Source organism: Apodemus sylvaticus, chromosome 22 (assembly GCF_947179515.1).
Source record: "Apodemus sylvaticus chromosome 22, mApoSyl1.1, whole genome shotgun sequence".
Taxonomy (NCBI): Eukaryota; Metazoa; Chordata; class Mammalia; order Rodentia; family Muridae; genus Apodemus; species Apodemus sylvaticus.
In genome coordinates this window covers 39,222,180-39,247,768 of record NC_067493.1, presented here as the reverse complement: position 1 = coordinate 39,247,768, position 25,589 = coordinate 39,222,180, and the positions used below count along the sequence as shown (strand labels likewise).

The window sequence follows — 25,589 nt, the reverse complement described above, 5'->3', positions numbered from 1 at the left end:
GTTGGGGTGTGGGTTTGGGTGGGGGGGTGTAGGCCACAGGGTGACTTTAAACATCTTCCTCAGTCACTGTGCTCCTAGTTCTTTGAGGCAGGGTCTGTCTACTGAACCCAGCTCTCCCAGATAGACTTAGCCCGCTTGCTCTGGGAGTTCCTCATTGTCCCTGTGCAGTCCCTCCCTGGGAGTGCAGGGCAGTCAGCATGCCCACCAGCACTGCTGTGGGCCTTTATTCTGTGCCCAACAGTGCTTTGTCTACTAAACTGTCTCCCAGCCCCACTCTGGCTCTTCATTATTTTAAACTAAATGAACTTACTCTTTCGTTTACAGATCCCTTTTTCTTATGAATCTAATTTGCCACCCCAGTGACATTTTCATTTCAAACAATGCACTGTCCAGTTCCTGGATTTCCATTTCTCTTCTGGAACTTTCCATCTCTTCATCATGCTTGTCTTTCTGTGCTCTTCAGTGTGTCCGAGACACTGGGCAGAAACGTCTCTGTGCTGTTGCCGGAAGGGCTCGTTTTCCAAGCTCTCTCTCTGCTCAGGCCCGGGGTGCTGACCTCCCTCAGTGCTAATGTCAAGTGGGTTTGGGGTTTATTAATGAGAAGAATCTGGCATTGATTTGAGATTAACATTGGTTTAGAAATAAAGAGGGGAAGGTCGGGCTAGGACACACTGGCGTGGGGTTCCTGGGAGATACGTGCCTCGTTGTCTCTTTGTTGCCATGAATGTAATCTTGGAAGGTTCTAAGGGATTTAGACAAGACACTCCGGTGTTTCCTGATGCTGAGTAGGAAATGTAGCCCAGACCAGAGAAGTGAGAGTCTTGTTTGGGAGCTGCTGAGAAGCTTTCATCTGGGGAGGAGTAAAGCTGTCCTCTGGGGCGCACTCGCTCAGGGGCTCCACATGGACCGCTGTGGAGACAGACATCCTGATTGAAATCTCTCTGTAAAGGGCCTGCTGTCTCCTCGACAGCAACCCGAGCACTGGGCAGAAGTGGTTCATTATTTTGGGCTTTTTTGTTGTTTTGGTTTCTGTTTTTTTGAGACAGGATTTCCATGTGTACACCTGGCTGTCCTGGAACTCACTCTGTAGACCATGAACTAGCAGATCTGCCTGCCTCTGCCTCCTGAGTGCTGGGATGAAAGGCATGTGCCACCTATTTTGGGAGTTTTGACTCTTAGCTTGTGAGAGGCTTCAGCCAGACTACTGAATGAGGGGCCTTTCCCTTCCCATGCCCACCTAAGTGTCTGTCTTTCTGTCCCACACCAGTACTTCAAAGATAGCCCCACCTTCAGTGTCTTCACCCATGGGCCTCTGTTGACCTTTTAGAAGTATGGATTATATTTATTTGCATGTCCTCATGTCTTAGATGTTCGTGGCCATGCTGGGCCTTTTGTATGAAGGCAGAGCTATGGCGCTGGAACGATGACTTGGTTCCTGAAGACCAGGCACTATGGCAAGAGCCAGTAACCCAGTGCGACACAGACAATGGAGGAATCCTGGCCAGCTAGTTTAGCTGAATTGGTGAGCAAAAGAGTTCAGTGAGATTGTCTCAAAAAGTGCAGGAAAACACTCAGCATTGACCGCTGGCCTCTGCATGCATGTATACATGAGCGCACACACACATACACACACACACACACACACACACACACACACACAGTAGAATAGGAAGCGAAATAAACAGTTTTTCCTCCTTCATTTAGCTGGAGCGATTGGTCATTCAGGTCTTAGAGTGAGCTTCTCTGCCATTGAACACCAGCTTTTAATTTTGGTTTTCTCTTAGAGTTTAGTTACTGACCTTTAGCCTAATTCCCACATCCCCACGCCACATGTGCTATCTAGATAAAGGACCGATTTCCTTGATTTGTATTAGTAAGGCCTCTGGGAGCTAGCTGGACTGAAATTTGAATTCATCATCTGGCCTCTGGAAAGTTCCCCTCTCTGCGCGCACACACACACACACACACACACACACACACACCGAGGTCCAGCTGTCTTCAGCCCTGCTCTGGTCAGCCTCCCTCTGCCTAGCACACACACACACACACACACACACACACACCAAGGTCCAGCTGCCCACCGAGAGATGTATTGTACTCTTAGTGACCTTCCACATTCTTTTTGCTATTGTTGTTGTTTGAGACAGTCTCTCTGTGTAGCACTGGCTGACTTTGAACTTGTTACATAGATAAGGCTGACTTAACTCACAGAAATCCTCCTGCCTCATCCTTGTGAATGTTGACATTGAGGGGAGAAATGGGTTTGGGATAAGGTGCTGGACGTGTGGACTCAGCATGCTTCTGCTGTGGAGCTCCCAGGGTTACTTAATCCTCCTCCTGCTGGACGTGGGCGGGGGCCACCCGGTGCACAGACTGCCGCTTGCTGCCTCCAGGGTGGGGGGAGGTGTTCGGAAGTTGTTTTGTTTTTATTGTTATTGTTTTTGAAACCAGGGTCTCGTGAAGCCTAGGCTGGCTGGAACTCACTGTGTAGTTAGGATAACATCGGACTGATCCTCCTGCCTCTGCTTCCCAAGTACTGGAGTTGCAGGCATGCTCCTGGGCACCCATCAGCTCCACTGTGGTTTTAGATTTTCTTATTTAAGTCTATGTGTGTGAGTGTTTTGCCTGCATGCATGTATATATGAGAAGGTGGATCCCCTGGAATTGCAGTGATGGGTGGTTGTGAGCCATCATAGGTGCTGAGAACCACACCCAGGTCCTCTGCAAGAGTGAAGATGCTCTTCTCCCCCTAACACCCCCCCACCCCAAGACAGGGTTTCTCTGTGTAACCCTGGCTGTCCTGGAACTCACTCTGTAGACCAGGCTGGCCTCCAACTCAGAAATCCACCTGCCTCTGCCTCCAGAGTGCTGGTATTACAGGCATGCGCCAACACCACCAAGCGGTAAAGATGCTCTTAACCTCTGAGCCATCTCTTCAGCCCCTGCACTGTTTTAAGGGGATTAAAAGTGTTGGAAACCCCATTTGTTCACAGGGTTAGTATGACAATCCTAAGACTGAGGTAGGAGGATTGTCCTGAGTCCAAAGGCAGGGTAGGCATAGAGAGTGCCCGGGCACTCGGAGTTGGTAGTTGTTTTCTTCTTTTGTTTTGTTTTGGTCTCTTATCATACTCTCTACAAAGACATTATAAAATAAAGACGTGAAAACCCTATACTAAAGAATGAGACATATTTCCGCTACGCTTCTGACCAAGCCACGTAGCTTCTTACACTCAGATATGGCTTCTATGATGGGGACAGAACAAGACTGACTTACCTCTGTCCTCTCATCCAAATCTGAGGGCCACCCTGCCTAAAGAGGCAGGCAACTCGAGCACAGGCCAGCCTTGGAAGCCCTAACCCTGACTTAGAATAAGGACAGAACTGAGGCCATAGACTGGTCAAACGAGGGATGCATGCAGGCACATTGGAGATGCTCTTCCAGGATGCAGCTAAAGGCTAGAGATGACGGGACTGGAGAGCTGACTCAGTGCACAACCACCTGTAACCTCAGATCTACAGGATCTGAAACCCTTTTGTGGCCTTGGCAGGTACCACATACCATCTGGCACACAGCCTTATACACAAAGCACCCATATATGCAAAAACTAGTAAAATAATAATTTTTTAAAAAGATTTATTTATTGTTATATGTAAGCACACTGTCACTGTCTTCAGACACACCAGAAGAGGGTGTCAGATCTCATTACAGATGGTTGTGAGCCACCATGTGGTGGCTGGGATTTGACCCCTGGAAGCTCAGTCAGTGCTCTTAACTGCTGAGCCATCTCACCAACCCCAATAATTACATTTTTAAAGACCAGAGGTGAAGGTGATAATTACAGAAAATTCACACAGGTGAAACAAAATGGAGGCTTGTCCAGTGACTCATAGATGTCCAAAGGAGAGAGCAGGGTCATGGAAAGCTTCCCGGGCTGTGTAACCTGACAAGGACAAGCTCTCACTGAGTCTAAGGAGCACTGTGAGAAGATGGCAGAGCCTAGAGAGATTGTGGCTATGTTTTACATTTCAAGGATCTTGGTATCAAGGTAAAAAAAGAAAAGGAGGAGGGAGGACCAGAGAGGAGGAGGGAGGACCAGGGGGAAGCTATTAGCGAACCAGAATATTTCTGGCTACAATGCTCTCACTCAGAAATAGTAAATGTTATAAACGATACACGTGGCTGTAATAGTACAGTTACTATTACAGTTTGTAATAGTACAGTTAGTATTTTTACTAGCTTTTGAGAGTAGAGTGTATGTATCATGTCCCTTAGCCTCTGGTTCCCTTACATTTATTAATTTTCAGTTTTTCGAGACAGGATGTGTGCAGCCTGAATTGTGCAGGAACTCACTATATAGCCCAGGCTAGCCTCAAACTTAAAATCCTACTGTCTCAACCCTTTGAGGGCTGCAATCGCTTTTGAGTGACACCATGCCAACCTGCTGCCTCTTATAATTTCTATTTTCAGATTTTTTAATGTATATATATGAGTGTTTTTGTCTGCATATATGTCTGTGTACCACCTGTGCACAAAGTTCAGGACTCTGATCCCTTAGGACTGGATTTCCTCCAGGGTCAGGCCCCTGGTTAGGTTATCAAGTCTCAAGTGGTCATCCTTAAACCCATGTACATACAAGCAACACCAAACAGACTTAGGTTTTATGTGTACATATATGTATACATATGTATCCCCGCCTTTTCATACAGTAATGGGGAGCCGGGCCAGGATGCCAGTCTCCATATGGCAGTGGCTGGTACTTTGGAGCACTCGACCGTTACCGTAACGTGACTGTCATCCTTGACAAACATGGTCCAGCACCGTGATCTTGAGCCGTAGTCTTCAGAACCTTCTCCTGGGAGCTGGAGAGATGGTTTCACAGCCAAGAGCACTGGCTGCTCTTCCAGAGGACCCAGGTTCAATCCCCAGCAACCACATGGTGTCTCACAACCTCCTGTTACTGCAGTTCTAGGGAGGATCTGACACTCTCTCCTGGACTCCATGGAAAGTACACGAATGTCCTGCACAGACATACAAAGCACCCATATACATAGAATGAGAACAAGCAACAAACCATGCAGAATTTTGTATATTGATATTCCATTCTGTGATAGGAAAAATTTTCTATTTAATACTGGCTTATAGTCCTGATTTAAGCACACTTCAACTAATCTTCAACCAGTAGGTATGACACTGAAACTTTTCAATTTGTATTAAAGACATTTTGGGAGTGAATTTTTTTTTATTTCTGTGCTGATTAATTCATTTATCTTCATAATATAGGAAGCATTTTCATTTTCCTCATTGTTTCCAGACGGGACAAGATTGTTGAACTTTCTAAGAACCCAGTTTGATGTGCACACTGCCAGAAACCTTAAAGTCAGAGGAGACCATGTAAACATGCGTGTTACCAGCTATTAGCATCTCTGTTTTGGAGATAATGACTCTCTAATGGGTCACACAAGCCCAGAGGGACCGGGAATGTAAGCTTCAAAGCTGGCTTCCTTCCTGTGCTGTCATTCCTGGCCGGAATTGTGTTTTCTCTGCATGTGAAAATACCAAGTTATAATTTCTCAAGAGAAAAAGCAATAAAAACAATGAATTGTATAACTGATGTTGGTGAGATTCTGTCAGGGACTGAAATGAAAACTAATCCAGTCTACACATAATTATGTAAAATTGGAAGGAAAAAAGCAGGAATTGCAGTGACTTTAGAGAAAAAAAGGGTGAAGGTATTCTAACCTATAGCAAAATTTGAATGTATGGCCTTGAATGTGCAGAGACTGTGAGACCAATCTTTGACCTTTGCAGTTAAAAAGCTGCAGTAAAAAGGGCTGTAGCAAGAGATGTCTGTGGCACCTGTCTGCATATGCCGTGCCCTCGGTTCTACCCAGAGTACTGCAAACATACGTATAAAGAAAAACACAGTATGTGTACGTCGAAAAAACTATGACTAGAAGCAACACTTTAGTCTGGGGTGCCTAGGACAGCGCCAAGTGCATAATCGGGCCGCCTGCACTTATTCGTTGTTGGCTGCTGCATAACGCTTTCTCGTTGTAAGGCTTTAGGTGTTGTTTGTTTGTTTATTAGGTTAAAGAGGTTGGAGGTCATTACTTACAGGCGATGGGTTCGTGTGAATCAGCTGCTACCAGAGCATGTTTCATTTGAGTGTTCTGTACGGCTGCTTGTTCCCTACAAGGGTAGAGTTGGGCACTGGGACAGAGACTATGTGGCCCCGCAAAGCCTGAAATATTTATTCTCGGTTACATAGTGCAGTTAGTCCCCTCATAAATGATTCTCCTCTCCTGCCCTCCCTCCCTCTCTCCATCTCCCTCTCCTTCTCTCTCTCTCTTCCTCCCTCCCTCCCTCTCTCTCTCCTCCCTCCCTCCCTCCTTCCCTCCCTCCTTCCCTCAAGGAGGAGGCACCAGAGTACAAACACTTGTTTTAAGTTATTAAGTTATTGTTTTACTTTCCTCCTTAAATTTTACATAGGGCAGGAAAGATGGCTCAGAGGTTAAGACCACTTACTGCTCTTCCAAAGGTCCTGAGTTCAAATCCCAGCAACCACATCGTGGCTCACAACCATCTGTAATAGAATCTGACGCCCTCTTCTGGGGTGTTTGAAGACAGCTACAGTGTACTTATATACATAAAATAAATAATTCTTTAAAAAAAGATTTTACAAGTGTTTATGGGCTGGAGCTGGGGTGCCCACAGCAGCTAGAAGAGGGTGTGGCTCCCCTGGGCCTGAGCTCCCCAGGCTCAGTTCAGTGCTGGAGACTGAACTCAAAAGGACAGCATGTGCTCTTAACTGCTGAGCCATCTCTCCAGCCGCCCCCCCCCCCATGGGATTCTTCTTTTCTTCTCCCTCCCTCCCTCTCTCCCTCCCTCCCTCTCTCCCTCCCTCCCTCCTTTTCACCTCCTCTTCTTTTTGGTGTGTGGGTGTTTTGCTCACATTTATATCAGCTTACTACATATGTGCCTGGTGCCAGAAAAGATCAGCGGATGAGGTCAGCTTCCCTGGAACTGTAGTTATGTGTGGTTGTAAGCCACAAAAACCTGATCCTCTGCAGTAACAAATGCTCTTAACCACGGAGCCATCTCTCCAGCCCTGCTGTGGTTCTCATGGTCTAGCCCAGTGAACTTCGTAAGGTTAATGTATTTGTTATTTTAAAGTTTTTATCTTCCAGACTTGACTCGGGGAAGACTTGAAGGAATAGCGGTACCATTATCTGTATATATCTATCTTAGACTGGTTCTTACAGTCTTCCCTGTTCCTCTCTCCTGTGTGTGGTGGACACATGGCTTTGGCTTCAGATGTTTTCATATGTGGAAGTTTCCAATACTCTGATTCCTGGGTCTACACATCTGGAATAAAGTTGTCCCATATAACCACCTGAGTTAAGATTTGGAGACACGTTGAGAGCTTTGCTTGTTTGTTGTTTGAAAGATGTAGTCCAGGGACATGCAGGGTCTGGAACAGGGTATTGGTCCTGAGCGCTTCAGCTCCAAATGGTTGTGAACCACCTGATGTGGGCACTGAAAAAATCACAGGGTCCTCTGGGAGAACAGCAAATGCTTGTAAGCTCTGAGCCATTTCTCCAGACCGCATGTGGGAGGTCTGCTTTGTTTGTTTGTTTGTTTGTTTTGCTCCGTGCAGGCTACATGACAGGTGTTTTCCACAGCACTGTGTCTAACCCTAGGTCTCCATCTACAAACTGTTGATATTCTAGGGGTAACGCCCTAGGCATAAATTGTTTGCATGTGATAGACCGCATGATGGTCTGTGAAGACATCCACTTCCCTTTGCTCCAATGTGTGTCTCTGCCTAGCAAAAGGGGGTCACAGGTGTAATTCAGGTCCTCATGAGGGGCGGGCAGTAGACGATGCTGTGGTGACGGGAACAGAATCTGTGGAGGGAGTATGACTTTCCTACCCTGCCAAATTGAAGATGGAGGCCTCAGCATTTTTAAAACCATCACACCTTGATTCCTTTTCTTTAAAAAACAAAACAAAGCACCACCACCAACAACAACAAAAATGAGAGTCCTTAAGAAGAATCCAGCCAGGCGGTGGTGGCGCACGCCTGTAATCCCAGCACTTGGGAGGCAGAGGCAGGTGGATTTCTGAGTTCAAGGCCAGCCTGGTCTACAGAGTGAGTTCCAGGACAACCAGGGCTACACAGAGAAATCCTGTCTCCAAAAAAAAACCAAATCCAAAAACAAACAAATAAACAAAAAGAAGAATCCAAATAGAAACTTTAAACCCTTGGTTTGAAATTTGAAATCTCCTTGGCTGTACCTTTTAGTCCATTAGGTACATTTTCTACTTTCTGCCTGTCTGGGTTGCTAAACATTAGCTGCTGCTTAACAAACTCTCTCCCTGCCTCCCTGTTGTCCCACCCATCCTTTAAAATGCTCACGGGCAGGCTCTTCAAAGCCCCAAATCTCCTGACTCAGTTTTGGGCCATTTAGGCTTCTGTAATAGCTGCTCTCCTTAAAGTCCTGGATTCTACTTGCCCTCTCCATTCTGATGCTGTCAACATTTTAGCCGCGTGTTACAACAGAATACTTTCACTCAGTGTTGCTTTCTGCTGAAACAGAACATATTACCCTCGGGCGGACTAGCAGCTTCAAACATACATAGTCGTAGCATCCAGAGATGGGGAGCCAGGTGCATCTTGAAAGGCCTCAAGAAGAACACTGATTGTTGGGTAATTAGGGGTTGATTAGAATAGTTACCAATGCTCAAGACAGACAGACGGATAGACAGACAGCAACGTGGTTGGGACTTTGAGGAGAGTCCAACCCCGAGCATCAGAGACAAACATCATGGCAGGGTCTCTGGAGATAAGCATCAGGCCCAAGTGTCAGAAGGTGCCTATCCTAGAGCTCTCTGAGGATGGGCCTGGTTTCACAGCACAAGGCTGTAGCCAGGCTCTCCAGTTACCAAGAAGTAGGCAGGGAAGGTAGTGGGGAGCGGGATGTGTGGCCACACATAGCTCCTTTTATGTAATCCCTTCTCCAGATCAGAAACCCTGGACCCTGAAGTGTGACAGCGAGAGACTGACAGTGTCTCAGCAGGTGCCTGTCAGTGTCCATGAGGGCCAGGGCTCCTGCAGGGATTGTGACCTAAGCAACAGTCAGGCTGCAATGCATTCTTTTAAAAACATGTTTAAAGAGTTAGTTATTCCGTTGTATGTGCATGTATGTGTCTGTCCAGTGTGTGTGCTGTGCCTCTGAGGTCAGCAGAGAGCATTGGGTCTCCTGGAATTGGAGTTAAAGGTAGTTGTCAGCTTGTGCCACTGTGGGTCCTAGGAATTGGACAGCTAATACTTTAAGCCACCGAGCTCTCTAATATTAAATCATCATCTTCTTCTTCTTCTTCTTCTTCTTCTTCTTCTTCTTCTTCTTCTTCTTCTTCTTCTTCTTCTTCTTCTTCTTCTTCTTCTTCCTCTTCCTCCTCCTCCTCCTCTTCCTCCTCCTCCTCTTCCTCCTCCTCCTCCTCTTCTTCCTCCTCCTCCTCCTCTTTCTCTTCCTCCCCCTCCTCCTCCTCCTCTTCTTCTTCTTTTTGAGATAGGGTTTCTCTGTGTAGCACCTGGCTGTCCTGAAACTCACTGTGTAGACCAGGCTGGCCTCAAACTCCCAAAGTTCCTCCTGCTTCAGCCTCCCAAGTGCTGGGATTAAAGGGGAGCACATGCTCTCGTGCCTGGTTGTTCTTTTCTTTCTGTTCTTCCCTCCCACACCAGGCAGCTCAAAATTGCTTATAACTCCAGCTCCAGGACCCTCGGCACTCTTTTTGGCTTCTATGAGCACCATTACTCATGCAGCATGTTTAGACACAAACACAGATAGACACGAACACAGAAACATACACATAAACACAAATAAATAAATAAATAAATAAATAGATAAATAAATAAATCTCTTTAATGAATCTAGTCTAGGACTCTGTCTAAAACAAACAAACCATCATTTAGAACATTTCTTTGTTGGGGTGGGTGCTATCTGGTGGCTCTAGTCAATATCCATGGGTTCTTGTCCCAGTAATTCTGAACCCAGCAGCTTTCCAACTTTTTTCTAAAAGTCCACTTTTCCATTCTTTATCACATTATTTTTTTTAAAAAAGAAACTATTGAAAACTGTGTTGAAACAAACATTTGTATACTTAAACAACAGGTGTATATGTGTTTGTTTGTCTGTTTGGAGAAAGAAATAAGGTCTCTGTGTATGCTGAGCTGGCCTCAAACTCAAAATTATTCTGTTCCTTCCTCTGCCTCCTGAGTGCTGGATACCAGGTGTCCATCGAGCAACAATCAATAACTTTCTAACATTAAACCACTGAGTTAAATTGGTTATTGAAATTTTTATTGAAGTATATATTCAGAGAAGTATGCCCAGCATTGTTGATAAAATATCACAAAGTTATCATACTTCATAACAACTGCCGTATCAAGATAGTATATTTTTAGGGTGTTTCACCTCTACACACCCCTATATCATGATGATTGTGTGTTAAGATTCATTTGTGTCATTAGTAGTCTAGCAGTTAATATTTTTTCACTGCAGAGTACAACCCAAATGCATTGAGTACGTTTAGTAATGTGTTGTTGTTATTCAGTGTCCCAGGGATTGAAGCTAGGATATCACCCATTCTGGGCAAGCACTCTACCCATGATCCACACCCCTCTTTTAGACAGGGTCTCACTGTGTATCCTTGGCTAGCCTGTAACTTGCTGTGTAGACAAAGCTGACCTCATGCTTGAGAGCTTCTACTTCCCGGGTGCTTAGGTTAAAAGCATACACCAGCACATCCTGCGCATTCAGAGGCTCGTTCGTTCGTTCATTCGTTCGTTCGATGAAGCAGGGTGTCAGCTAGCCTAGCCTTGAATTCACTGTATAGCTCAGAAATGGCCTTAAACTTAGAGATTCTCCTGCCTCTGCCTGCCACGGCTAGGGTTATAGATGTGCACCCCTGTGCCTGGCTTACTCATTGCTAGGGTTATAGATGTGCGTCCCTGTGCCTGGCTTACTCCTCCATCCTGATCATGTCCTACACAACTGCTGAATCCGCAAGTGAGGGTTCACTACTTGCTATGCCCTTATGGCAACCTGTACTGTCCTAATTACATAGCTGCTTAATCAGTCCAGCAGGAATGCATATCTGCCCGCGTCTCTCTGTCTGTGTGCATGCATACATACTGTATTACCTGCTTTTCAATTGCTGTAACACCATGACCGAGGCAGGATATAAAAGACAGCAGCTCATTGGGCTTAAGGCTTCAGAGGGTTAGAGTCCATCACGAAGGAACAGCATAGCAGCAGGCATGTTGGCATGCCTGGAGCAGCAGAAGAGCGCTCACTCCCCAGTCCACAAACAGGAGGGGTTAGAGAGGAAGAGGGGGAGAGAGAGAGAGAGAGAGAGAGAGGGGGGAGCTCACTAGGAAAACCTCAGTCTCCCCCCCCCCCCCCGTGACACACCTCCTCCAACAAGGCCACACCCCCTAGCCCCTCCCACACAGTTCTACCAACTGGGAACCAAGTATTCAAGTATTCAAACACATGAGCCTATGGAGGCCATTCTTGTCTAAACCACCACACGCAGTGCACTATTGTATTAGGATACACTGTAGAGTGCAGTGCATTAACCACCACATGCAGTGCACTATTGTATTAGGATACACTGTAGAGTGCAGCGCATTAACCACCACACGCAGTGCACTATTGTATTAGGATACACTGCAGAGTGCAGCGAGTTAACCACCACACACAGTGCACTATTGTATTAGGATACACTGCAGAGTGCAGCGAGTTAACCACCACACGCAGTGCACTATTGTATTAGGATACACTGTAGAGTGCAGTGCATTAACCACCACACGCAGTGCACTATTGTATTAGGATTCACTGTAGAGTGCAGCGAGTTAACCACCACACGCAGTGCACTAATGTATTAGGATACACTGTAGAGTGCAGCGCATTAACCACCACACGCAGTGCACTATTGTATTAGGATACACTGTAGAGTGCAGCGAGTTAACCACCACACGCAGTGCACTATTGTATTAGGATACACTGTAGAGTGCAGCGAGTTAACCACCACACGCAGTGCACTATTGTATTAGGATACACTGTAGAGTGCAGTGCATTAACCACCACATGCAGTGCACTATTGTATTAGGATACACTGTAGAGTGCAGTGCATTAACCACCACACGCAGTGCACTAATGTATTAGGATACACTGCAGAGTGCAGCGCGTTAACCACCACATACAGTGCACTATTGTATTAGGATTCACTGTAGAGTGCAGTGCATTAACCACCACACGCAGTGCACTATTGTATTAGGATACAGTGTAGAGTGCAGTGCATTAACCACCACACGCAGTGCACTATTGTATTAGGATACAGTGTAGAGTGCAGCGAGTTAACCACCACATGCAGTGCACTATTATATTAGGATACACTGTAGAGTGCAGTGCATTAACCACCACATGCAGTGCACTATTGTATTAGGATACACTGTAGAGTGCAGCGCATTAACCACCACACACAGTGCACTATTGTATTAGGATACACTGTAGAGTGCAGTGCATTAACCACCACATGCAGTGCACTATTGTATTAGGATACACTGCAGAGTGCAGCGCATTAACCACCACATGCAGTGCACTATTGTATTAGGATACACTGTAGAGTGCAGTGCATTAACCACCACATGCAGTGCAGTATTGTATTAGGATACACTGTAGAGTGCAGCACATTAACCACCACACGCAGTGCACTAATGTATTAGGATACACTGCAGAGTGCAGCGCGTTAACCACCACATGCAGTGCACTATTGTATTAGGATACACTGTAGAGTGCAGTGCATTAACCACCTCACGCAGTGCACTATTGTATTAGGATATACTGTAGAGTGCAGCTCATTAACCACCACACGCAGTGCACTATTGTATTAGGATTCACTGTAGAGTGCAGCGAGTTAACCACCACATGCAGTGCACTAATGTATTAGGATACACTGTAGAGTGCAGCGCATTAACCACCACACGCAGTGCACTATTGTATTAGGATACACTGTAGAGTGCAGCTCATTAACCACCACACGCAGTGCACTAATGTATTAGGATACACTGTAGAGTGCAGCGAGTTAACCACCACATGCAGTGCACTAATGTATTAGGATTCACTGTAGAGTGCAGTGCATTAACCACCACACGCAGTGCACTAATGTATTAGGATACACTGCAGAGTGCAGTGCGTTAACCACCACACGCAGTGCACTATTATATTAGGATTCACTGTAGAGTGCAGTGCGTTAACCACCACACGCAGTGCACTATTATATTAGGATTCACTGCAGAGTGCAGCTCATTAACCACCACATGCAGTGCACTATTGTATTAGGATACACTGCAGAGTGCAGCGAGTTAACCACCACATGCAGTGCACTAATGTATTAGGATTCACTGTAGAGTGCAGCGCATTAACCACCACACGCAGTGCACTATTGTATTAGGATACACTGTAGAGTGCAGTGCATTAACCACCACACGCAGTGCACTAATGTATTAGGATACACTGCAGAGTGCAGCGCGTTAACCACCACATACAGTGCACTATTGTATTAGGATTCACTGTAGAGTGCAGTGCATTAACCACCACACGCAGTGCACTATTGTATTAGGATACAGTGTAGAGTGCAGTGCATTAACCACCACACGCAGTGCACTATTGTATTAGGATACAGTGTAGAGTGCAGCGAGTTAACCACCACATGCAGTGCACTATTATATTAGGATACACTGTAGAGTGCAGTGCATTAACCACCACATGCAGTGCACTATTGTATTAGGATACACTGTAGAGTGCAGCGCATTAACCACCACACACAGTGCACTATTGTATTAGGATACACTGTAGAGTGCAGTGCATTAACCACCACATGCAGTGCACTATTGTATTAGGATACACTGCAGAGTGCAGCGCATTAACCACCACATGCAGTGCACTATTGTATTAGGATACACTGTAGAGTGCAGTGCATTAACCACCACATGCAGTGCAGTATTGTATTAGGATACACTGTAGAGTGCAGCACATTAACCACCACACGCAGTGCACTAATGTATTAGGATACACTGCAGAGTGCAGCGCGTTAACCACCACATGCAGTGCACTATTGTATTAGGATACACTGTAGAGTGCAGTGCATTAACCACCTCACGCAGTGCACTATTGTATTAGGATATACTGTAGAGTGCAGCTCATTAACCACCACACGCAGTGCACTATTGTATTAGGATTCACTGTAGAGTGCAGCGAGTTAACCACCACATGCAGTGCACTAATGTATTAGGATACACTGTAGAGTGCAGCGCATTAACCACCACACGCAGTGCACTATTGTATTAGGATACACTGTAGAGTGCAGCTCATTAACCACCACACGCAGTGCACTAATGTATTAGGATACACTGTAGAGTGCAGCGAGTTAACCACCACATGCAGTGCACTAATGTATTAGGATTCACTGTAGAGTGCAGTGCATTAACCACCACACGCAGTGCACTAATGTATTAGGATACACTGCAGAGTGCAGTGCGTTAACCACCACACGCAGTGCACTATTATATTAGGATTCACTGTAGAGTGCAGTGCGTTAACCACCACACGCAGTGCACTATTATATTAGGATTCACTGCAGAGTGCAGCTCATTAACCACCACATGCAGTGCACTATTGTATTAGGATACACTGCAGAGTGCAGCGAGTTAACCACCACATGCAGTGCACTAATGTATTAGGATTCACTGTAGAGTGCAGCGCATTAACCACCACACGCAGTGCACTATTGTATTAGGATACACTGTAGAGTGCAGCGCATTAACCACCACACGCAGTGCACTATTGTATTAGGATACAGTGTAGAGTGCAGCGAGTTAACCACCACATGCAGTGCACTATTATATTAGGATACACTGTAGAGTGCAGTGCATTAACCACCACATGCAGTGCACTATTGTATTAGGATACACTGTAGAGTGCAGCGCATTAACCACCACACACAGTGCACTATTGTATTAGGATACACTGTAGAGTGCAGTGCATTAACCACCACATGCAGTGCACTATTGTATTAGGATACACTGCAGAGTGCAGCGCATTAACCACCACATGCAGTGCACTATTGTATTAGGATACACTGTAGAGTGCAGTGCATTAACCACCACATGCAGTGCAGTATTGTATTAGGATACACTGTAGAGTACAGCGTGTTAACCACCACACGCAGTGCACTAATGTATTAGGATACACTGCAGAGTGCAGCGCGTTAACCACCACATGCAGTGCACTATTGTATTAGGATACACTGTAGAGTGCAGTGCATTAACCACCTCACGCAGTGCACTATTGTATTAGGATATACTGTAGAGTGCAGCTCATTAACCACCACACGCAGTGCACTAATGTATTAGGATACACTGTAGAGTGCAGCGCATTAACCACCACACGCAGTGCACTATTGTATTAGGATACACTGTAGAGTGCAGTGCATTAACCACCACACGCAGTGCACTATTATATTAGGATTCACTGTAGAGTGCAGTGCGTTAACCACCACACGCAGTGCACTATTATATTAGGATTCACTGCAGAGTGCAGCTCATTAACCACCACATGCAGTGCACTATTGTATTAGGATACACTGCAGAGTGCAGCGAGTTAACCACCACATGCAGTGCACTAATGTATTAGGATTCACTGTAGAGTGCAGCGCATTAACCACCACACGCAGTGCACTATTGTATTAGGATACACTGTAGAGTGCAGCGCATTAACCACCACACGCAGTGCACTATTATATTAGGATTCACTGTAGAGTGCAGCGCGTTAACCACCACACGCAGTGCACTATTATATTAGGATTCACTGCAGAGTGCAGCAAGTTAACCATCAAACGCAGTGCACTAATGTATTAGGATTCACTGCAGAGTGCAGCGTGCCCTCCCACTTTGCTTTTCCTTTGATGATTTCTTTGACTCTTAGACCTGTGAGTCTCAGTCTCTCTCTCTTTCTCTCCCTCTCCCTCTCTCTTTCTCTCTCTCTCTCTGTGTGTGTGTGTGTGTGTGCATGTACAAGTGCTGTCCCTCAGGTGTCCATTTTGTCTTTTAAAACAGGGTCCCTCTCTGGGAACGGGAGCTCCCCAATTCGGCTCAGCTGGCCAGCCAGTGGTCTCTGGGTCCTGCTGCCTCTGTCTCCCTAGCCCCGGGTCACAAATATGTTCAGCCACACCCCGCCTTTTATGTAGGTTCTGGAGATGGAACTCAGATCCCCGTGAGTAGAAAACAACTGAATGGTCTCTCCAGCCCTTGCCTTAGGCATTCCTATGTAAGTTTTACAGTAGACTTTTTGCTGTTCTTCTCCAAAAAGAGATGCTAGGAACTTAATTGGGACTAATTTAAGGAGCCATCACTACTGTATTGAATCTCCCCGACCCTTCTATTACATTTATTGTTAGATATTCAGTAAGGTTTTAAAAGTTAAAATAGTGTAGTTTTTAAAAAATGAGGCTGGATAGTTGACTCAGTGGTTAAGTGGCCCTTGTCATTGTTGCAAAGGACCCAGGTTCAATTCCCAGCACCCATGTGAAGGCTCTCCACCTCCTTAGTACCATGCCTGAATATGATGCACAGACACATGTACAGGCAAAATACTCACATATAAAATAATAAAAATAAATCTTAAAAAAAAATGCAGAGCAGTGGTGGCCCACACCTTTCATACTGGTACTCGGGAGGCAGAGATAGGTGGCCTGGTCCACAGAGTCCAGAACACACAGGGCTACACAGACAAACCCTGCCTTGAACAAAAAAACTAAACAAACAAACAAAAACCCTAGAAAATAAAATAAAAATCATCTCTTAGTTACTACGTGAACTAGAAACATCTTTTGTAATATTTTAAGTATGTTTTTTATTATAAAATTTTATGAGCGTGGGCCGGGACGTAGCTGAACTGGCATGCCGCGGGTCCTGCATTTGGTCCCAGGACTGTGTAAGGTGAACATAGTGACGGGTGCCTGTAATCCCAGCACCTGGACAGTGGAGGCAGGAGGATTACAAATTTGAGGTGATTGTTAGCTAAACAGTGCATTTGAAGCCAGCCTGGGATGATCCCGTCTCAAACAAGATCTGTGAACTTTAACTAGATGTCCCTTTAAGGATCATCTACTACATCTTAAATAGGATCTTGGTAAAGCTGTCTCATCTCCAGGGTTGTAACTGGAGACGTGATGGGCAGCGCGGAGGAGGAACTTGCTCCTAACCACGGTGCATCCCTCCCGGGAGAGCGTGCCTAGGGCCAGCTTTCTCCCAGTCACTAGGAAGAGCACTGACACTTTCATTTGGATTCTCTACCCAGGCACACCCGCCCTTCCTTAGGCAGCCAGCACAGGAGCACTGAGCCGTTGCTGCAGGGGGATCAGAGAGAGTGGGGGTCTCACCAAGGTCTGTTTCTCCGACTGCCCCTGAACTGACGGGTTTCTCTCTCTCGTTCCAGACTGCCCAAGAGTGCCGCAGCTCAGTGGCTGCAGAGGTCACGTGTGCACTAGGCTGCACCTGATTCCATAAACTCACCCCTGCTCTGTTCTTTCCAGGTCTATAAAGGAGAATTTCAGCTACCTGACTTTCTGAAAGAAAAACCCCAGGTACTGTACTGCTTCTCCTTCCTCCTCTTGTTACATAAGAGCTAGCTCTTCCAGACAGTAAGCTTTTGAAGAGACAAAGGGACTTAACTGAAAACGAGAAAATAAAAGCCAGCTGTGGTGGTTTATGCCTATCCTGTCAGCCATCAGCTGAGATAAGGAATCACAAGTCCAAGGGCTAGCCTACGCAACACAGAGGTCCAGGTCAGACCCCTCTCAGTGTACAGACAAACAAAGTCAGGAAATAGGAAAAGATAGCTATGTGCCCTGGTAGCGAACTGTTGTGAACAGAGGGTCCAGGGTCTTCCAAAGCCAGGGAAGTGCTTTGATAGCAGGTCATACACAGCCACAAAGGATTTCACATATAAATAAGGAGATGCCTGGAGAGTGCCCAGCTCCTGTCACTGAATTAAGTATGCAGCCACATTAAGACTGTGCAGCCACGGTTGGTATTTGTATTATATTCACATCTGTGGTGCATTAACTGTTCTCACATGGCTGTCAGCAGCTGCTGAGAGTTCAAAGCTTGTAGTTCTTATGCTTTAAAAATAACCTAAAGCACTGGATGTGGTGATACACACCTTTAATCCTAGCACTTTGGAGGCAGAGGCAGGTGAATCTCCGTGTGTTTGAGGCCAGCCTGTTCTACAGAGTACGTTCCAGGACAGCCAGGCCTACAGACTAAAACGCTGCCTGAAAAACAAAACCAGAAACCAATTTAGAATTACAGCTGTAATGTCTCGGCTCATTTATATTCCATTCTTGTGTCCCGAGCTGGAGAAAAGCAGAGAGTGTTACTGCAGATGTGCCCAAAGTGGCCCAGAGTGTCCTGTCACCACCTGTCACCTGCAAACAGCTGGGAGAAGAAGTGGGGGCCCCTGCTGTCCAGCACCTGCTGGGCGGGTGCCACTGTCCATACTGAGCTTAGTTTCTTGTAGTGTTTCAGTTACGCTCGCTGGGGAGATGCTCTTACCTGTTTGTGTGAGCTGTGTCGCCCACAAGCCTGGAGGAAGCAAGCGGGGTGTCCTCCAGAGCTCAGTGACACTGTCTCCCACCACAGATGAAGGCTCTGTCCTCCAGAGCTCAGTGACACTGTCTCCCACCAGATTTGAAGGCTCTGCCCTACCTGAGTACTCTCGGTTCCCAGCCTCCACACTGAGTGCTGGCACTGGAGAGTTTAAAGCACTTTCCAGGCATATTCTTAGCAGTCTATTTTTAACACTCCTCCATTCTCCTCATGGCTTCAACCATTGTTTACCAAGGATCTGTTATGAGTGAGAAACTGGGATCCGTCCTCAGGAGTCGGAGGGAAAGGAAAGGTCTCCTCAAGGAACTCCTGATCTACCTCAAGACTCTGACTCTTGCATAGAGGGGAGTGCAGGGCCAGGCTCAAAGTGCACGTGATATCCCAGAGCCCTGGCTGCGTTCCCAAATCGACTGTTACTCAGAGCTGTGGAACTTGGTGCCAGAAAACAAGCCAAGAGACAGGAGAAACTTGAGGAAGCCAAGAAAGGTGATTTGAGAGGGAAATGAAGGTGTCCCTGTGCTTCGGCACACAACCAAGTCATCTCCAGGTAGAGAAGGAAGTGGGTGGACAGGAACAAGGACATCCAGAGGAATGTCCCATGGCCTCGAGAGGAAAGGATGTCTTCAGTAATGGATTTAAAGAATGATAACTTACACACCTGACTCGAGGGTATTTACGTGTTACATCTTATCATAGCTGGGCAGAATGGCCCGGGCCTGTTCTCCCAACACCGGGGAGACAGAAGCAAGAAGACTGTAAGTTCAAGGGCAGCCTGGGCTCCAGGGCCAGACTCTATCACAAACAAACAAACACCCCCAGAAAAACACAAACAAACAAACAGTAAATAAATAAATAAATAAATACTGCTAGAGCTGGTGAGACGGCTTAGTGGGTAGAGGCATCGTCAGGAAACCTGACAAGCTGAGTTTGATTCCTGGAACCCACATAAAGGTGGAAGAAATGAGGTGACTCCTGAAGGCGCCCTCAGACTTACAGACGTGTACTGTGTGCACACACACCCCAGAGCATTCACACCAGCACCCATCCACGCAAAAATAAATAAATAAGCAAATAATTAAAAAAAAAATGAGTGCCAGAGTTGGCCATGATGACACACCCTTGAAAACCCCAGCACTTGGGAAGCAGAGGCAGGTGGATGTCTATGAGTTCGAGGCCAGCTTGTCCTACATTGTGAGTTCCAGTCCAGCCAGTGTTATACAGTGAAACCCTGTCTCAAAATAATAATAATAAACTTTAAATTATTATTTTTATCTTTTTTTTTTTTTTTAACAGAGCTGAGGACCGAACCTAGGGCCTTGCGCTTGCTAGGCAAGCGCTCTACCACTGAGCTAAATCCCCAACCCCTATTATTTTTATCTTTAAGTGTATGTATGTTTTGCCTGCATGTATGTGTGTGGAGCACGTGTGTCTGATGCCCAAGGAGGCCAGAAGAGTGTGTCAGGTCCCCTGGAATGGGTAAACGGTTGTGGGCCACCGTGTGGGCGCTGGGAAGTAAGCCTGAGTTCTCTGGAAGACAACAAATACTCTTAACCACTGAGACTTCTCCAGCCCAATAATAAAATTTGTTTTTATTTTTGTTTTTTGAGACAAGGTCTTTCTGTTCTGTAGTTCTGGTTATCCTGAAAATCACCATGTAGAGATCAAGCTGTCCTGGAATTCATAATGTAGACCAGGCTGGCCTCAAACTCACAGATTAACTCCAAAGACAAAATCTTTAAGAACCATAAATAAGGAAATAGTAAACCGGACGGTGGTGGCGCACGCCTGTTATCCCAGAACTTGGGAGGCAGAGGCAGGTGGATTTCTCAGTTCAAGGCCAGCCAGGATAGCCAGGGCTATACAGAGAAACCCTGTCTTGAAAAAACTAAATCCAACAAAACAAAACAAAACAAAACCAAAAAAAAAAAAAAACCCCAAGAAATAGTAAAAATAAGCCTTCAGTAGGACAATTATTTTTTAAATACAACACACATGTGTTGACTGTAGAGAAGTCTTATATGTAAATAAGGTTTTTACAATGCCTTGATAAACATTTCAAATTACTGTGCCAACTATATTGAATATTTCATAAAATAGCACACTGGAAAATGAAAGACTGTGTCTTAGGGGCTGGGCAGATGACTTAGTGATTCTCATTATTGGCTGCTCTTGTCAGGAGCTTGGTTCCATTTCCAGCACCCATGTCAGGTGACCTCCAGTGGCTGTAACTTCAGTCTCAGGGTATCTGACACTGTCTTCTGGCCTCTTGGGTCATCACACTCACGTGTATATACTCTTAGGCAGACAGACACACAGACAGACAGATACACATAATAAAAAATAGAAATAAGCTGGGCGGTGGTGGCGCACGCCTGTAATCCCAGCACTCTGGGAGGCAGAGGCAGGCGGATTTCTGAGTTCGAGGCCAGCCTGGTCTACAGAGTGAGTTCCAGGACAGCCAGGAGTATACAGAGAAACCCTGTCTCAAAAAAAGCAAATCAAAAAAAAAAAAAAAATAGAAATAAAATCTTGAAGGTGCATGTTGTAGCATGCGCTGGCTGCTCTTCCAGAGGACCCCTGTTCAGTTCCCAGCCCCCACACGGGGGCTCCTTACTACTTGTAGCTCTAGTTCTAGGGTTATCTGATGCCCTCTTCTGCCTTCTTCAGATACCAGGCATACACATAGTATGTAAATAGACATAGAAATTAAAACGTAAATGCACGATTATGGTTTAAGTAAGAGATGGATCTGAGTAGGGGCGCATGTTTGTTGCCTTGGTGCTTGTGAATCAGAAGCAGAAGGGTCAAGTTCCAAGTTGGCTTCAGCTGCATGGAGAGCCCAAGGCTCTGGGGCTGCACGAGACCCTGTCACTGCATGAAAAACTGCATGAAACAGAGATGTGCTAGGCACAGCAGCACACGCTTGTAATCCCAGAACCAGGAGGCAGGGGCAGGAGGACCACTGGAAGGCCACCCCTTCCCACATAGTTGAGTTCAAGGTCAGTCAGAACTAAGGAAGAGGGCCCCAGGCCGGATCTGGGAGGGTCCCGGTGACACCTGTGCACTCAGAGCCCACGCTCTTCTCTGTTCGTAGACACAGTAGCCAAAAGTTCCCTGAACTTTAGCTCCCAAATTTGAATTGAGGCTGGGCTGGTTCAGAGTTTCAAACATCCAGCCACAGCATCGATCTTTCTGGGGATGAGCTCACCCAGAGACCCCGTGTCCTAACTCCTCTCCTCTGCTCTCCTCTCCTCTCCTCTGCTCTCCCCTCCTCTCCCCTCCTCTGCTCTCCTCTGCTCTGCTCTCCTCTGCTCTCCTCTCCTCTGCTCTCCTCTCCTCTGCTCTCCTCTCCTCTGCTCTCCTCTCCTCTGCTCTCCTCTCCTCTGCTCTGCTCTCCCCTCCCCTCCTCTGCCCTCCCCTCCTCTCCCCTCCTCTGCTCTCCTCTGCTCTGCTCTGCTCTGCTCGCCTCTGCTCTCCTCTCCTCTGCTCTCCTCTGCTCTGCTCTCCTCTCCTCTGCTCTCCTCTGCTCTCCTCTGCTCTGCTCTCCTCTGCTCTCCTCTCCTCTGCTCTCCTCTCCTCTGTTCTCCTCTGCTCTCCTCTCCTCTGCTCTCCTCTCCTCTGCTCTCCTCTGCTCTCCTCTCCTCTGCTCTCCTCTCCTCTGTTCTCCTCTGCTCTGCTCTCCTCTGCTCTCCTCTGCTCTCCTCTCCTCTGCTCTCCTCTCCTCTGTTCTCCTCTGCTCTGCTCTGCTCTCCTCTGCTCTCCTCTCCTCTGCTCTGCTCTCCTCTCCTCTGCTCTCCTCTCCTCTGCTCTCCTCTCCTCTGCTGTGCTCTCCTCTGCTCTCCTCTGCTCTCCTCTCCTCTGCTCTCCTCTCCTCTGCTCTCCTCTGCTCTCCTCTCCTCTGCTCTGCTCTCCTCTGCTCTCCTCTCCTCTGCTCTCCTCTACTCTGCTCTCCTCTGCTGTGCTCTCCTCTCCTCTGCTCTCCTCTGCTGTGCTCTCCTCTCCTCTCCTCTGCTCTCCTCTCCTCTCCCCTCCTCTGCTCTCTTCTCCTCTGCTCTCCTCTGCTCTGCCCTCCCCTCCCCTCTCCTCTCCTCTCCTGTCCTCTGCCCTCCTCTCCTCTCCTCTGCTCTCCTCTCCTCTGCTCTGCCCTCCCCTCCCCTCTCCTCTGCTCTCCTCTCCTGTCCTCTCCTCTCCTGTCCTCTCCTCTCCTCTCCCCTCCCCTCCTTTCCTCTCCTCTGCTCTCCTCTGCCCTCCCCTCTCCTCTGCTCTCCTCTCCTGTCCTCTACTCTCCTCTGCTCAGCTCTCCTTTCCCCTCCCTTCCCCGCCTCTCCCCTCCTCTCCTCTGCTCTCCTCTGTCCTCCCCTCCCCTCCCCTCCCCTCTCCTCTCCTTCCTTTCTTTCTAGCATTGCAGGCTGAGTTTATCTGGGCAGGTCCTCCTGGAAGTGTGTAGTCTCTTGGACATTCACCATGACCATGCATATATTTTAACAAGAAGAGGCCTGGGCCTATGTTGGTACCTAAGAGCTCACCCAAGATGCAGCCCCAGCCTTGCCAGCCCAGGGCTTATAGAGGCAGAACCTACAGATTGCATGTATTCTGCCTATGTGTAGACAGGGTCTTAGTTTATCGTGTATGTCTTGCAGTTGTCTTCATCATCTCTTTGAGTTTGATTATGAAAGCAGAAATAGTAGTTAGTCATCAGGAGGTGGTGGCGTGTGCCTTTAATCCCAGCACTCAGGAGGCAGAGCCAGGCAGATCTCCGTGAGATTGAGGTTACCCTGGTCTACAGAGTTCTAGGACACCCAGGGCTAGAGAGAGAAACCCTGTCTCAAAAAAGCAAAACCAACCAAACAAACAAATTAGCAGTTTTATAACCCACCATCTTTGCTGGAACTGCAGATATTACAAGATCAGTCAATTTTAAGAAGAGGCTTCAGTGTCTGGGGGGGAAAGGAAGTTGGCTGCTAGAGCACAGGAAGTTGGCTGCTAGAGCACAGGAAGTTGGCTGCTGGAGCACAGGAAGTTGGCTGGTGGAGCACAGGAAGTTGGCTGCTAGAGCACAGGAAGTTGGCTGCTGGAGCACAGGAAGTTGGCTGGTGGAGCACAGGAAGTTGGCTGCTAGAGCACAGGAAGTTGGCTGCTAGAGCACAGCCTATGCAAGCTAGGGGCTCTAGGGGCTTTATTTTATTTTATCTTATTTTTGTTTCTCAATCACTGTAAGTTTAAACCTTAAATGTAATGTTACCCCTTACAGTCCTTTTAGCCATACCTGATGTGTTGGTGAGAACAGTCACTACTAACCGAGCAACTCCAATGATTTTAACATATCTCTTGGTTCCTTCAACAGACAGAGCAAGTGGAGTAACTTCCCACAAGTGAGGTGAGGCCCGGCGGGTGCTGCTGGGTGGAATTTCCCACGTGGGCTAGCAGAGATAGCCACGTGTCCAGATGGAGGGCACACTTCTGGCCTCAGGCAGCTTGTGTTGGCATCGGCTCTGCCGCTTCCTGGCACCGAACTGCTTGTTGCCTCTTTCCCTATCTGTAATAGGAAGAGTTTGTAAGCAGAGGCCATGGCAAGATCTCACTAACATGGCTTCCCCAGAGAGTCCGGCACAGAGAAAGTGTGGAGATAGCATTTGCAAGGGGGCTGTAAGATTATGACTCATTAGGTCGAGAGCCCGAGAGACTGCGGAGCCCAGACACCTGTGCTGGTGGAAAAAGATCCCAGAGAGCCCATTTGTTAAGGTCGTGTCACATGATGAGCAGTCAGTATGGTTGCTTTAGACACTGGACTTTGGTGGTGGCTTCAGGTGCCGGTCACTGTCCCCATCCTTAGAAAGGGCCTGTGGCAGCCCTCTTGCTTTGTATCTTGATCTTACTTGCAGGTACTGAAAAAAAAAATCACAAATGGAAGACTGCTCCCCTCATGCCTGTCCCTCAGAGGCTTATGCAGGTGGTTGTCTGTCCTTGTGCTCCTGGGCTGCAGGGACTGAGGCGGGAGGTTCAGGAGAGGCAGCTCTGAGCCCTGCCTGTAACCATGTGCTGTGTGTTTTCCTAGGAATGAATGACTGCTGCGTTGTCTACAGAAGAGAAATCTCGGGAACTGCTGTCTGCTGCGAGAAGGGGTGTCTGTGCCCATTGCTCCTGTTCCCCTGCCAGCCTCCTGTCCCTGGGGGAGGCGTCACACATCCGGGCCTCCCCAAATGATGGCTCTTGAGCCCGGTAACATGCATGGCCCTCAAGAGGAGATGCCCAGCAGGGACACAGTTCAGTCACAGCGTTTCTTGTCCTTGTCTTTCCTTCCCAGATTCCAGTCTTTTATTTCAAGGAAAGAAGAGTTTGAAGATGGCGTTCTGTTAACAAAATCAGGCAGTCTCATTCCGAATGAATAGATTTTTCTGTACACGTTCCGATGTTTTGTAGAACACTTGTGCCTGTTTAAATGTATTGATGTGGATAATAGTAAATACCTTAATTATTTAAATAATTCATTGTATTGTTTCAGAGACGTTTGGAAATTACTGTATACATTTACAACCTAATGACTTTTGTATTTTATTTTTCAAAATAAAAGCTTAAATGAGAAGCACTCGGTGGTTTGGTTTTTGTGCTGTCTTTCAGAGGCACAAGCGTCAGAAGGTAGGACGTGGACTCCTGCGGGCTGTGCATAGCTGCTCTCTGCACCCTCCCCTCTCTGTCCCTCCCCTGTTATCTCCCTTACTCTCATTCCCTTTCTTCCCCCACCCCGTGTGTGTTTGTGTGCGTGTGCGCGTGCATGCATATGCACCCACCCTAGGAATCTGCTTGTCTTTCCTCTCCAGAATTGGGGGTTACAGGCTTACACAGCTAGCGTGC

General features: G+C 47.0%; 1 protein-coding gene and 1 long non-coding RNA gene across 6 annotated transcripts in view; one reads left to right on the top strand and one right to left on the bottom strand.

The window, feature by feature from the left end:
• Positions 1-25,320, top strand: part of Tpst1 (tyrosylprotein sulfotransferase 1) — a 67,156-nt gene extending 41,836 nt beyond the window's left edge. For 2 of the 5 annotated variants that reach the window (XM_052168536.1, XM_052168537.1), the window contains exons 4-6: positions 17,663-17,713; positions 24,082-24,114; positions 24,793-25,320. In XM_052168536.1, coding sequence (XP_052024496.1) covers positions 17,663-17,713; positions 24,082-24,099 — 69 coding nt within the window. In that variant the 3' untranslated portion in view covers positions 24,100-24,114; positions 24,793-25,320. Of the gene's footprint in view, positions 1-17,662; positions 17,714-20,030; positions 20,063-24,081; positions 24,115-24,792 lie in introns of those variants that run through there. The other 3 variants (XM_052168539.1, XM_052168538.1, XM_052168540.1) reach the window with 3 other exon arrangements.
• LOC127673023 (uncharacterized) lies at positions 12,628-15,859 on the bottom strand. Its single transcript, XR_007975061.1, has 4 exons — positions 15,682-15,859; positions 15,290-15,401; positions 14,114-14,225; positions 12,628-12,881 (listed from the first exon to the last, which is right to left on the bottom strand). It is a non-coding gene; the product is annotated as an uncharacterized LOC127673023 (long non-coding RNA).
• Positions 25,321-25,589: the final 269 nt, after the last annotated feature.